The sequence below is a fragment of the Euwallacea fornicatus genome, chromosome 3 (assembly GCF_040115645.1).
Source record: "Euwallacea fornicatus isolate EFF26 chromosome 3, ASM4011564v1, whole genome shotgun sequence".
Taxonomy (NCBI): Eukaryota; Metazoa; Arthropoda; class Insecta; order Coleoptera; family Curculionidae; genus Euwallacea; species Euwallacea fornicatus.
In genome coordinates, this window is record NC_089543.1 from 5153198 (window position 1) to 5166187 (window position 12990).

At 36.0% G+C, this 12990-nt stretch overlaps 1 protein-coding gene and 1 long non-coding RNA gene across 13 annotated transcripts in view; one reads left to right on the forward strand and one right to left on the reverse strand.

The window, feature by feature from the left end:
* The window catches only part of Mef2 (myocyte enhancer factor 2), a 43853-nt gene that overhangs the window by 22788 nt on the left and 8075 nt on the right, over positions 1-12990 (forward strand). For 11 of the 12 annotated variants that reach the window (XM_066302252.1, XM_066302258.1, XM_066302257.1 and 8 more), the window contains 2 exons: positions 9824-9978; positions 10828-11031. In XM_066302252.1, coding sequence (XP_066158349.1) covers positions 9925-9978; positions 10828-11031 — 258 coding nt within the window. In that variant the 5' untranslated portion in view covers positions 9824-9924. Of the gene's footprint in view, positions 1-4214; positions 4447-9823; positions 9979-10827; positions 11032-12990 lie in introns of those variants that run through there. The other variant, XM_066302256.1, reaches the window with a different exon arrangement.
* Positions 1-12990, reverse strand: part of LOC136350504 (uncharacterized) — a 66099-nt gene that overhangs the window by 21018 nt on the left and 32091 nt on the right. The window lies entirely within an intron of this gene.

The following is a 12990-nucleotide window of genomic DNA, read 5'->3' on the forward strand; positions in this document are numbered from 1 at the left end:
GCTATGTGAACTTAGCGTTTCAAGGCCCGGGAGGTAATTAAATAAAACCCGTTCAAATGCACATTTTTACTTACCCAAACTTACAGACTCAAATGTATTTTTATAAAATATGGGTCAAAACCATTGAAAGGTTTACATTTGCAGCATCTCCTAGAATAAGAGACACTTTTTAAAACACTAAAAAAACATACTAATTGACGACACAATAGTAACGAGTAAGTGGAAATCTGAGGGTTTTCACCCTAGTTGGGTGTGTCTATGATCTTCCTTTACGTTTTTTAAGTTGTTTTTTTCTTTAGTTAGTTGTTCCATACCTCTTCTCCTTGTTGTTAATGGTGTTTCGTCGTTCATTTGTCTACTTAAAGTGGACAGTTGAAGGCCAAAAATTGTTATAAATATAGTTCTATTTAATCATCAAGCTTTTCTATTTCTGCCATTGCATGTCAATACATACAAACAAAAAACGTACGTTTATTTTACCAAAAAATAGGTACTTGCTTTCCTGTTAAATGCACTTCTAAGGTCCGAGCCTTACATTAAGGCGACTAGTCAATTGAGAAAATAGTTAATAACCCGCATATGACATTATTGCGCTGATCCTGCCAGGTTCAAAATTAGCATAAAATTATTTAATATTATGATTTGAAGGTGTTTTAAGAATATGAAAACTCCTAATTAAAAAAGAAAACGGACCTTTGTGTGATATTCAAGCTTTTGAAAGCCACCTAATACCTACAAATATTTTTTCTCTTCTTTTAACTCGTAAACTTTCCCCCAATTTAATATTGTTCCGCGAAATATTGCTTAATTAAAAATCAGAATTGAGTAAGGTAATGAAGTTTCTAACGAGATGGAGATGATTTCAATTATAATCTCGGTGCGTAAATGAAATTCCTTTATGAGAAACACTCAAAAAAGCGAAACGCAAGAATGGTTCTAAATTTATTCCGTAAAATGGCTATTAGCGCTTAAGATAAAATTTTGAAGTCGTACGTCACACATGATGGAACAATGGAAGAACTATGATTAAATGTGGATGTAAAATTCAGCAACGAAATCGCTAAAAACACCCAAAGGTTGAATATTTTTGTTTTTTGTGACTTTCGAATAATTAAAAATTAATTTAAATGTATGAACTTGTTACAACACGGCAACAGAATTCACTATCTCTTGTAATAACAATTATTACTTATGTGCCCAACAATAGCTTTTTGATAAATGTAAAGTTTGTTAATGCGAGCAAAATAATTACTCCATTTATTTCCTCATTGGAATGTAGTAAAATATATAAAATAATGTATGTAATAATTTTTAAAACTTTTTCCCGAACTCTGCTCCTAATGGTTTCAGGTTCATCCCAAAGGGCTATCTAGTATCAGCATTTTTTCAACCCCTTTAAAGAAACGTTTAAATGCAAACTTTCATAATTTTGTGTGTAGCTAGACGTTACGTATGTAGTTATCTCCTGTAGTTGAAGTAACAGGAGATTGACAGAGTTTGAACAAAAAAAATGTCAAAAGTCTTGATCTCCAAAATTGTAAGTTCATTAAACAATATACGAACTAAAGGAGTTTGATTTCGCAAGTTCCCATATATATTCGGAAGTGGTAAGTAGCAGAATTTGACAAATACAAAATCTATCTCGTGTGGATTGATGAGGTCGCAACCTTATTGGATCCTTTGTAATTTACAAGTTTTCGAGCGAGAGCTCAAAAATTGTTTATTTCATTTTTCTCTATCTAGTTGGTTTCTATGCCTTGTAATGCAACGTTTAGTGTTAAGGTATCTTCGCGTGATAGCGAAATTTTTATAGTAGAGAGCAATTTTTAATCCGGCTCTCAATTCTGAACAATTTAGAAATTGTAGAGTCAGCCAAAATCGGACTGTATATGGAGATCTAATAACCATGTAGTCATACCAACTAGTGCAAATGAACCCTAATGAGTTTAGCAAGTGATGAAATGTGTCCTTACTACCTATGTAGTATACAGCATCTCTTCAATGCAATCCATCAGAGGAACTACGAGCTGAAGATTTGCATTGCTTTCAATTCGCAGTTAAGACCTTTTCAGAGGAGGACTGAATTTCCAGGGGAGGTTCTATGCACAAATAACGTGCAGTAGACAGTCAGTCTAAATTGTAAATATCTCGTCATGTTAATGAGTTTCGGTCGCAGGTTCTAAGGCTTCGAAAGGGACGCTCAAAAATGAATAATTCTATGGAATTATTTAATTTCATGGCTATTTAATTGGATAGTGTATAACGTTTGCCATTCTTCATTAGTAAAAAATCGACTTAAATCAGACCTATTAGTATTGTACTAAAGACAAATGCTGTTAGTGGCAATAACAAATCTGTTCGTTCGTTAGCGTATTTTTCAATGAATGTTTTAAAGTTGTTTTTTGGTGAAGGAATTGCTCCATGGAAGGCCGCAACTTGTATTTCTTGTTAGAGAATGGTTGAGATATCCAGAGTCGGGAAAGTTTACGTGAACATTCGAAGCAAGTCAGAGTGTGTGATTCCAATTTCACCAAGAGTGCGGTAACGATTCGATTGTAATGCGACAGTTCGTTGGTAAGATGTTTTCGGACGAGGGCGTAAATTTCTAGAGAACCGGTCTATGCGGAAATACAGTGGGCGCTTCGTTAAACACTTCATTATATGAAGTATCCGCAAGAGTGCACATTTAAATTAAATCATATCAGGTTCTATAGAGTGAACAGCTCTGATTTCGTTTGAAGTGAACAGAGAGGTGAATTTTGCGTTGCGCGTCGGCCGACTGTAAGGTGGGACTTCCCCTAAACATCAGGGACTTCGAACTAGTTCGGGAAGGTTTGGGTTGCGTTGGGCGAAGCAGATACGTATTTTTTTTACGGACAGTGCATATATTAATATATAAAGTGAAAGATGTCAACGTTATCAGGAAAAGGCACATCACAAAAAGCTTGAAAAGAGCGGTGCAAATATTACATTTTTTGCCAAAAAGTAAGATGTCGCTAAAAATGAAAAGGCACGTTGAAGGTAACATTAAAATGTGAGGGGATTTTCAAAAAGAAACTTTAAGACAAGATGAAATGCAACCAAAAAAAAACCTAAAGGTGACGAGCGAACTCTTAAAGTCTCAAGTGAAGTCATTGCACGGGAAAATGAAAGGAAAAGAGTAATTTTTTTGCCAGCGATGGTTTGCTGCAGAATTTTAAACATAGATTTGCCATTAGGTTTCTGAAAATGTCTGGTGAAAAAACTGTCCACAATTCCTGAACAAGAACTTGTTCAAACTCCTGAGGGATTCAGGACGTTGAAATAAATCTTTCCCTGGCATGGATTAGACTTATTAATTTTTCCAGACAATTTTTCGCGTTCTCACAATTCCTTCCCTGAATTTGTGCAATATCGTGATTGTTGAATACATATATTATAAGACTCTCTGTCGCCTCTGTTTCATCGCCGGTTCATATTGATGACTTGGAGGACGGCGAAGATACCAACGAACCAGTGATTAGTTGGAGCTAACACTGATTCCAAACTCTTCTAAGAGGCACTTCAACACATTCAACATGTTGAGAACATCGGTAATTTCTTAAGATTCGAAACGCTCTACGAAATGTTCTGGATGGAATAGCAAAAAGGGAATTACACATTAATGAAATTAGTTTAACAGAACGAAATTAGCTAGAACAATCGGGAATTTTGAGCAAGATGAATAAAAAACGAACCAGTGAATTATTTATAAAGATGTGTTTGTAATAAATCTGATATTTATTTTCGTTAATATTTACAGTGAATGTCGCTTTTAGCGAATCGTTTTCGACAGTCCCTTAAGGTTCGTCATAAGCGAATATTACTGTAGTCTAAGCATTTCGGCAGTATATACAAAACAAATTATTCAAAAATCGAAACTGTTTAACTATCCAGAGTTTGAAAAGTTCACGCCTACGACTCATAGGTACCTCATTCAGATTCGAGCGAACTTTCCGAGAAAACGTGGAAAACATTAAACGTTTTAGTTAATAGAGGAAAGAATAGTACGGACACAGCTGAAAAGTTCATCTCTTCAGGAATTTAACCCCAGACGGGATGTTTCAGCTGACTTTTCGGAGACGCAGAAAACGATGGCGGTTCCCATTGGAGACGCGACGAACGTCACCCACGTCTGTCGACCAATCAGGAATGAGATCCAGTGGCGCGCTACGCTGAATCTGGCAGCTTGGCAGGAGTCAACGGGAATTCGAGGCCATGAAACGTGGTGCGCGTCTCCTGAATCTCAGTCGAGTTTTCAGCGGTGTTCTGTGGATTTAGAACGGTTTTCAGTCTCTTTACAGGTGAAAGTCTGAAACGCGCCCGCGGCAGCTGGTTGGGACTTGGGCCGATTCCGTCCCAAGTTTTCAAATCGCGAGTGTTTTCTTATCTTAAGTAATGTCACACATCTACACAGTCATCGCAAAGGTGAGTTCCTCCGGTCCTTCCTGATTAAATCTGACCCGCGGCTCGCAACAGTGACATTATTACTATTTAAATTACAATTCGCTTCTCGAAAAATGATACCTAACACTTACTAACATTTTGAATATTACGTATTTCGCTGAATGTAGACGATGCTGATGTACTCGCTCGTTTATCGGACCATCGTCCGTGTTATTTTTGTGATGATTTTAAAAACTACGCTTCTTTATTATTCTCAAATAATATTAGTTTTCTTACGGTGCGCAGGATTACATGTAGCTGTGTTACATGTTTCACGTTCCTAAAACTGTTAAAAAGATTGTATATTTGATATATTGATTAATACGTCGGCTATTTTCGGTATTACGTTTCTATTTTCAGAGCAATGAAAGCGACGGTTTTCGTTATTTATCAGACTAAACTGCAAAAAATCCCTTTCCCTTCAACGTTGACATGCGACGTTGGTTCTTTAAATGTTTTTACTTTGGTTCCTGCCCTTTAATCTTAATTTCCAGTGAGTTCCTGCTACGTTGATTCCATCCCCACTACAGCATCAACTTACAGTTCAATTCTTGGCCTTACATATAATCACACAATTAATCGCTCCGGCGAATCCTTTCAAACCACGTGTTTAGTACTAAAATAAATAGTAATTCTTTATTTAGTTTAAAGCTTAAATTTGTGACAATTACGACTATTTTTAAAAATAATCAACAAACGTTACAAATTCTGTTTGTTTGTAACTATATTTAGATACAATGGTTTTATCGACATATTAAAAATAGTATGAAATTTCTATTTTTAATAGAGGCTCGATGCATGATTGTTTTATTATTTTTACGATAAGTTTCGATAAGTGTCTACATGCAGCCTATTATGATGCACCAATTTTTGCGAATAGATCGATATTATTTGTTTATTTTCTAGTTTTTTAACTTAAAGTTAAATTCACATAAAGAAGTAGATTGCCTGACAACAACAAATCATGGTTGTGGCTTGCAATAATAATAATTTAAGGATATCGCGATGTGTGCGCAACTGACTTGTTCGCAATAAAATAATTTGTCAGCAAAGCTCAAAAGAACTGAAAGCAAAGTGATGATAATTTTAAGGACCGAGCTAAAGGTTGCCACAAAAAAAACCTGGTTTTGACCCTTTTTCTATGTAAAGAAACACGTTTTTCTATAAATAACCACACATTGTAATCGCCCTACATACCTTTTTGGATTAGTTTAAAATGGCACCAAAAATCAGCCCATTTTCATGCAATAGAAAGATTTACGCCGAACAGCGCAACGCAAAGGATGCGCAAGAATACTTTGCACGTTTCGTGCATTACGGCGGTTCGATTTTTGCGGTCTTCATCGCCGTTTTAACATTTTAGGCTAAATTTTATCTTCTACTAATCTTTTAATGATGTTAAGTTAAATAACACAAAAAGTAGATAACCGACTCGTTTTCAGTTGCGTTGCTTGGATTACTCCGCGTTGCGGCGATCCCTAAACCAATCCATTTAATCTGAGTTTTTTTCTTATCGTTTCATTTGCAATGCATTGCGTTAATTTCTAAATGCGAAGTTAATTGGCACGCACCTCATTGGTCGAACATGTTACATAAAACAAAAATTTTAAATTGCCATCAGTAACAATTTTAGTTGTGAACTAAAGATTATTTTGACCTAAACGTGTGTTTTTTTTATTTTAGAATTGCAAAATGTCTCAATCGCCGTATCAGCGTTGACATACCCTTCTGATAATTTTAATGATCTAACTATATTTTTAATCGCAAAATGTATAAACCATTATGCAGAATCTCACCATAAACAAGTAGTAACATAAATCAAGGCTTTTTAGTGTTATAAGTAAAATCACCGCACATTCTTCATTTTCGTGAATTTTTCCGGTCGTACGTCTAATCTTACTCATTTGCTTTTTAATTTTCGAAAGGACTCTAATGAAGTTTCCTGCAAAGTGGCTTTTTGTTATATCACTGATAATCATTATAATTTAGAATTAAAAAAAAATTGCTCTAAGATTAAACATTAAAAAAAAAATCAACACGAACTTATCAGTATCGAAGTGTTTGATTTGTAACACAGACATCTCCCCTACAGCGGTATAAGTAAGAAATAACCTAGCAGCTGAGTGTGCCAAAAAGGCTTTTAACAGTAAGGCAGTGTTATTCGCAGACAATTAAAGTTTACCTGTTTGATTATGCAGGGGGTATACAAAATGTCTCTCAAAGGTAACATAAAAAAAGTCGTTACAAATTTATTTCTTCCGAAGGCATTTAACATTTACTAGTACAAAAATCTAAATATATATACCGGGTGTTTCTTAACGTGGCAATTGGCAATTTTGATAAAATGTTGAATAAACTGTTGGATATGTATTTCCCAAACATTAGTTTACAAGTGAAATAATTTTTCCATAGCTACCTACAAAAATTTGTGCTACGAAATGTGCTACGGAGAATGATATGAAATACCCTTCAGCTACGCGTTAGAGAGTCAACGTGCTAGGTCACAACGTCTCAGAAACCATCAAATTCCATGACATGCCAATAGGAAAATTTCATACTTTAAATTTTTTTTCCGGTAGGGGAAAAAAGTTGTAGCTATACAATGCACAATCGCTCACATGATTGGTGCCCTCACGTGCGGCTCATGCGTACTATTTGACGCTCGTGTATTAAGAATGGCTTTCTTCCCTTGTTTACTATTTCGTGACTAGGTAATTTAACAACCCGCTTTTCTTACTGTTTCCCGTTTAATTTTTTATTATATTAGACGCCAGTTTTTGTATCACAAAAATCGAGTGACCGTGCATGCATGGAAAAGGGTATTTCTGTAGGTAAGAACATTAACCTTCACAAGTGGCACAATATAAATGTCGATAAAGATAGCTTTAGGAAAGTTCATAATATTCAACAATGTATCTGGTGTCACATGGAAACGAATCAAAACCCCCCAAAGTTTGAAGAGAATCATTCCAAACGCTTTCTTAATAAAGCTTCGAATTGAAAATGTATTTTTATTTATCCTTGTATTAATCGAAAACTAAGAGATTTAGGTATAGGGACTTCGATGGGTAGCTAAATTAATCTATCTGAGCGACAAATTCAAACAAAAAAAGGAGAGTGTTGGCCTCTCAAACGTCGCGAAAACTCTTCTCCTAAATGTTTAAATCATTCAGAGAGCCCAACTTACTTGAAAATCGATAAAGATAGCTATAGGAAACTGCATGAGGAAAATGTTTTATTTGATTTGTAGGTTCAAAATACGCTATAATGTACAGGTGGTTGCATGAGAATAAATCGAGTTTCGAACACTGAAGGAGAATCAAGATAAACAATAAAATGTGGAAATTTAAATTGTGCAGCGTTATGATTTTCAATTTACTAGATTTTTTCCCGAATACACGGAAAGATTATTGTATACAGAGTATTTCAAATAAAGTTGGCTGAACTTTCGAATAGAGTTGGTAGAAATCTAGCAGACCCGGGAAAATGTAGAATTTTAATAGACTAGCAAGATTCACTACTAGTTCTGCACTAACCCGAACTATCTGGAACTAATGTCTGCCAGTTAGAAACACTGACACTTTGTCATTCTCGACACCTTAGCGGCTTGTCATTCGGGTATCTCTTTTTCGTGTAACTTTTTCCTTTTTTTCTCTCTAGTAAGTTGAACAAGGACCTGTGACAGACCATCTATCGATAAAATCATCTCTAGAGTGTGACGTATTCTAGATTATCGCAAAAAAATGTTTCTGGTTGTAATCATTTGAAAGGTGAATTGCCTACCCGCTCCATTTGAATTCGTATCCGCTTACCACGTCATCACATATTTAATACTGAAGCATTAGAAGTTCCCTGCCCCGCTGTTCGATTCTTAATTGGCAAAGAATCCGCTAAAATCATTTAATTAGTTGAAATGTAAATGTTTTGTACACAATTCGTTTCCGGGGTCGGAACAAATACCACCTGCAGCTACACCGCTAATTTAATTTTCTTTCGTTTTATATCTCGAAAACTTCGCAGCGCTGATACAGCAATTTCTGGGTGAATTAGCATCTACTACAAGTGACGTACTTAATTGATTTTATGGTCCTGTATAAATATCGGGAGAAATTTCTATGAAAGATTGATGGGACGCCTTCGCGATTGATTACTTTCCCTGAGAAAAATTAGAGTTCAATATTACACTTTCCCTTAAGAGAAATAGGACACAGTATTGCTTTTGTGTTCATAAATATGTGAACTATTGTCTAGTGTTACGACACTGTAAAGGACATCGAAAAAGCAATTAAGGGTGGCAACAGTGGTTGGCGGCAGCGCAGCGCCCTTGCGTAGGAAGGCACGCGGCCGGCCTTGCCCTACGCGATCGATTCCCACCACCCTCTACCACCACCTTTAAATCAGGTCAGTGTGTTTGCCGGTGGCCTCTTTTCTTATCAATTTACCATGTCCCACATCGTTCCTGCTCATTCTTAGTCCCTACCCTCGTGCTTATATTCCTAATGGTCTTTTTGGTCTTTGCTTTCGTCGTTGGATTAATGCATCCCATTTTTTTAATACTCAGTAAACCCCTTTTAGGGGTTAAGATTAATGGTGCAATTTCTTTTAGTAGTAGGATTTTTTTTTAATATTACCTCCAAAACCTTCAACGCGTATAATTATGTGTGTTGTAAATGTGACACTGAAATATTATTGAAGGCCGTCCGAAAAACATTGACATAAATCAGTATTGGGGACCAGAGGGTAAAAAATGGGGCGATTTAGGTAAACTTGCCTCGTGCAAAAATTGCTCTTTTTGATTCTATAAAGTGTCAAAGTAATTTTTATATAATCTGTAGTAGCCAATGCGTATTTTTAGCATTATTTTTGGGACACCTCATATGTAGAAGAGGAATTAAACTTGTTTTGTGAAATTATAGTCCCATTGAGAAAGATGTTTAAACCCCTCCACGACACCGTTTTTCTGTCCTTCGATACAGAAATGTGTGCAACAGTACCCCATAGCAAGTCTCGTGGTTCTTGGGTTTAATGACCTGTCAAATTCTTCATATAGATGATTGAAAATTTTACCAGTCGGAATAGGGCCTACATATGGGTAGCACATGGTCCCACGACATTTGATATAATAAAAGAAATTCAAAATGGATGTTATACGAATTTGTGGTTTCCAGGTATTTTAAAACCGTGCACAACCTTAACGTCTAAGCTTTCCTGTCAAAATTAAATGCCATTTGCTCGATACTCTTAGGCCTTTTAGGAAAAAATAACTTTCTACTTTTGATCATCCGACATCTTTACTTTCAAAGCAACAATCCATTAGTGCAAATAAAAAAAGGTTTCCTAATTTATCGTTTTATTCCAGATTGCTCTGTAGAAGGACAAACGAGGATTGAAGGGAGTCTTTAGACTCGTGTGTACTTTCTTCGCGACGGATTTCATCTTAATTTGTTCAAAATTGCTGCCATGGGTCGCAAAAAAATACAAATATCCAGGATTACAGATGAACGAAACCGACAGGTAAGCGAGGAACCGTTTGTGATTTTTTTACTTTATTCCCAAAGTTCAGGGCAATTTCCACAACTGCGATCTGTCAAAATTGCTCAAAAAGGAAAAATTTCCAGATTTTCAAATTGATTTGCAGAATATATAGAACCACCCGCATGTCTCTCGTTAAAGAAGCGAGAGTGACACATCTATCGACTTCTTCGATTTCATCCACTCGTTGGCGTTCTTAAAAATTTAGTGGTCGGTGCACGTTCGCATCGCTGCGAGGTAGATAAATTTATTCTGCTGATTTTATTTGATGAATATAAGGGATAAATGTGACATCCAGAACCATTTCTGCTAATATGGATTAGAATCGCAGTGTCTATTCAAAATTGAACCAGCATTTGGAATTCCCCAGGACACTGAAATATAATTGGCGTGACTATTTCATACTCAGCAACCTCGTGCGGGCGGTCAGCACTTAGTTAATTAAATTACAGTTAGCTGTTTAGTATCCTACTTTAAGCCAACTTCCGACGATCATTAATGTGCCCTCTCCTAATTAATAACAATAATTCACCATCCACTAAAAGAGGTATTTAAATTTTAAAAAAATGTCGATTTTTTGTCACAAGTGGATATTTACAATGATAAGTTAATGAATTTAACCAGCATGCAGGTCGGATCGGAGGTCAGGCCTGTACTGCGCAGTTCCGCGCGTTGTTTTAGTTACCGGCGCGGAGCGTCGGAAAGAGTTTCTTGTCAGTCTGGCCCTCTTTCTTTTTGTGCAGTTGGACTATATGATCGAAATCACTGTCTCGAGTCTACTCAAACAGTGGTCCAACCGAGATTTACCCCCGTATTATTTCGTAATTTCAGGTGACTTTCAACAAGAGAAAATTTGGAGTTATGAAGAAAGCCTATGAGTTGTCTGTCCTTTGTGACTGCGAAATAGCGCTGATCATTTTCAGCAGTAGCAACAAATTATACCAATACGCTAGCACAGACATGGATAAAGTTTTGCTGAAGTATACGGAGTACAACGAGCCACATGAGTCTCTGACCAACAAAAATATTATCGAGGTACATCAAAACCAGCAGCAACTTGCAATAATAGTCGGCAGGTGCAAATAGATTCGATACAGTTGAGAAATTTAAATAAGTCTTCCGAAAAGTGATATATTCGCTCATCCAGTTTAATTAATCAATGTCTAAAATGTTTTGGAACACCTTGGACTGCATCCGCTCGGTTATTTGATTTGAAAATATTTCCAGCTAAACCTAGTACATCGCTGTTTCCAAGACATAGTTCTTTCAATGTCATATAGTTACAGCCAAAATGGTCGTTTACCTAGATGCACCAGCCTAATGTTATTAACACGAGTTGTTGCTTCAGTATTGAAATTCGAAAATCTATATTTTACGTAGCTTGTTTGACGAAAAGTCTAATTTATATTTAACATGAGCTGAACCATAAAACGTTATACATAAAAACAGCTAATTACTTTACCAGCATTACTTACCAACATACAATCGTTTTCAGTTATAATCGTTTTCCACTCCAGAATCAAATGTTTATTGATTATATTTATCAGAAGAATGAGTTAGGATAATTCTTTTTTTTTTTTTCAATGGAAATCAATGGCACTTGATCCGAAACAACCATGTATCCATATTTATGTTATTTTAATAGGCGATAATATGTTTTTTATTAAATATGTTAAGCCCTCAATGTATTCATTCACTATTGTGCAATGTGACATTTTATGATTCATAAGGGGATAATCTTAGACGTACTTCCAGCTTATAGAAGCTAGTTCTTCATTCGAGGGAGAACCAGCGTCCCTGTTGTTACTTTTTCCTTCGCTCATATTTATTTTAAGGCCGTATAATGGAGGCGTTCTTTCATTACAATGTTATTAACATGTTTCCCTCCTCATGAATTTTAATACTTCTCTAAAATAAATTACTCTCTCTTGTGGATCTTTGTTCTTGGGCGATTAAGGATTAACCTGAACCCCCCTCCCTCAGAACATTGACTTACAGCAAAATACCCTAAAATTGGCCCAGTCGTCCCTTTTGTCATTTCATTGTTTAGAGATTTACAATCATCTCCGACCCATAGAGTGATCTGTCTGAACGGCTCCAAAAAGTTTTTAAGTAGCCGCATAAAAGGGACCGATGCTGCCTGTTATAGTAAAGGTCTTGCCGATATAAAAATGAAAATGCTCTCTGGCGATATTTCACCTAAACCTTAAGAAGTCTCAAGAAACAAAGAACTTTTTCTTGCATAAATATTTAGATAAAGTATCATACGCTCTGAAAGAGTGATATAATTTTTCCAAAATAGTGAAACTTAATGTATTTTCACTGGACGTAAATGGGCGATTTTGCATTTCGAAATTCTTTTGCTTATTTATTGACGCTCCCATTTTGCAAACATCTCTCCCGGGTGATATTATATTTATCCCGATCAATCTCGGTGCGACCCACATTAAGATTCTCGTCGGGACCGTTAGATGTGCCCGAAGATCCATCGCAAAAATTTCCCAACAATTTCCTCTTAAGATGTACCGGGTATTGTGCTCTTCTCATCCGCTCCTGCACGCGTCTCTTTAATCAACTGGCCGGTAATTGCTCTAGTATTTCAGCAGATGACTTTCTTATGAGGACATCTACGAAAAAACTTCTGTTCTTAATTGCTATCGAGGCGCAGTTTCGGTGCATTTCATAGCTACCCTCAGCAGACAAGTTTGTGTGATATTTTGCATGTTGCTTTAGCCGATTTAATAAGCATTTGACGCACGGTATAAAGTAAAATAGATTGGATGTCCAGTAGAGACTGCAACTTCCTTAAAGCCACATTTCAGAAATAACTCCGCTCAAATTTTCGTTTTTAAGCAATAAAAAGCAATTTTAACAAATACTGTTTTTGTGTTGTGTCCGAACGTTTTATGGTTATTGTAAGCTCGGTGCATGGATTCGGTTACTTTTATTTGTCATTTAATTTCATAAAAGGTTCACTAGTATTTTTATTATGCA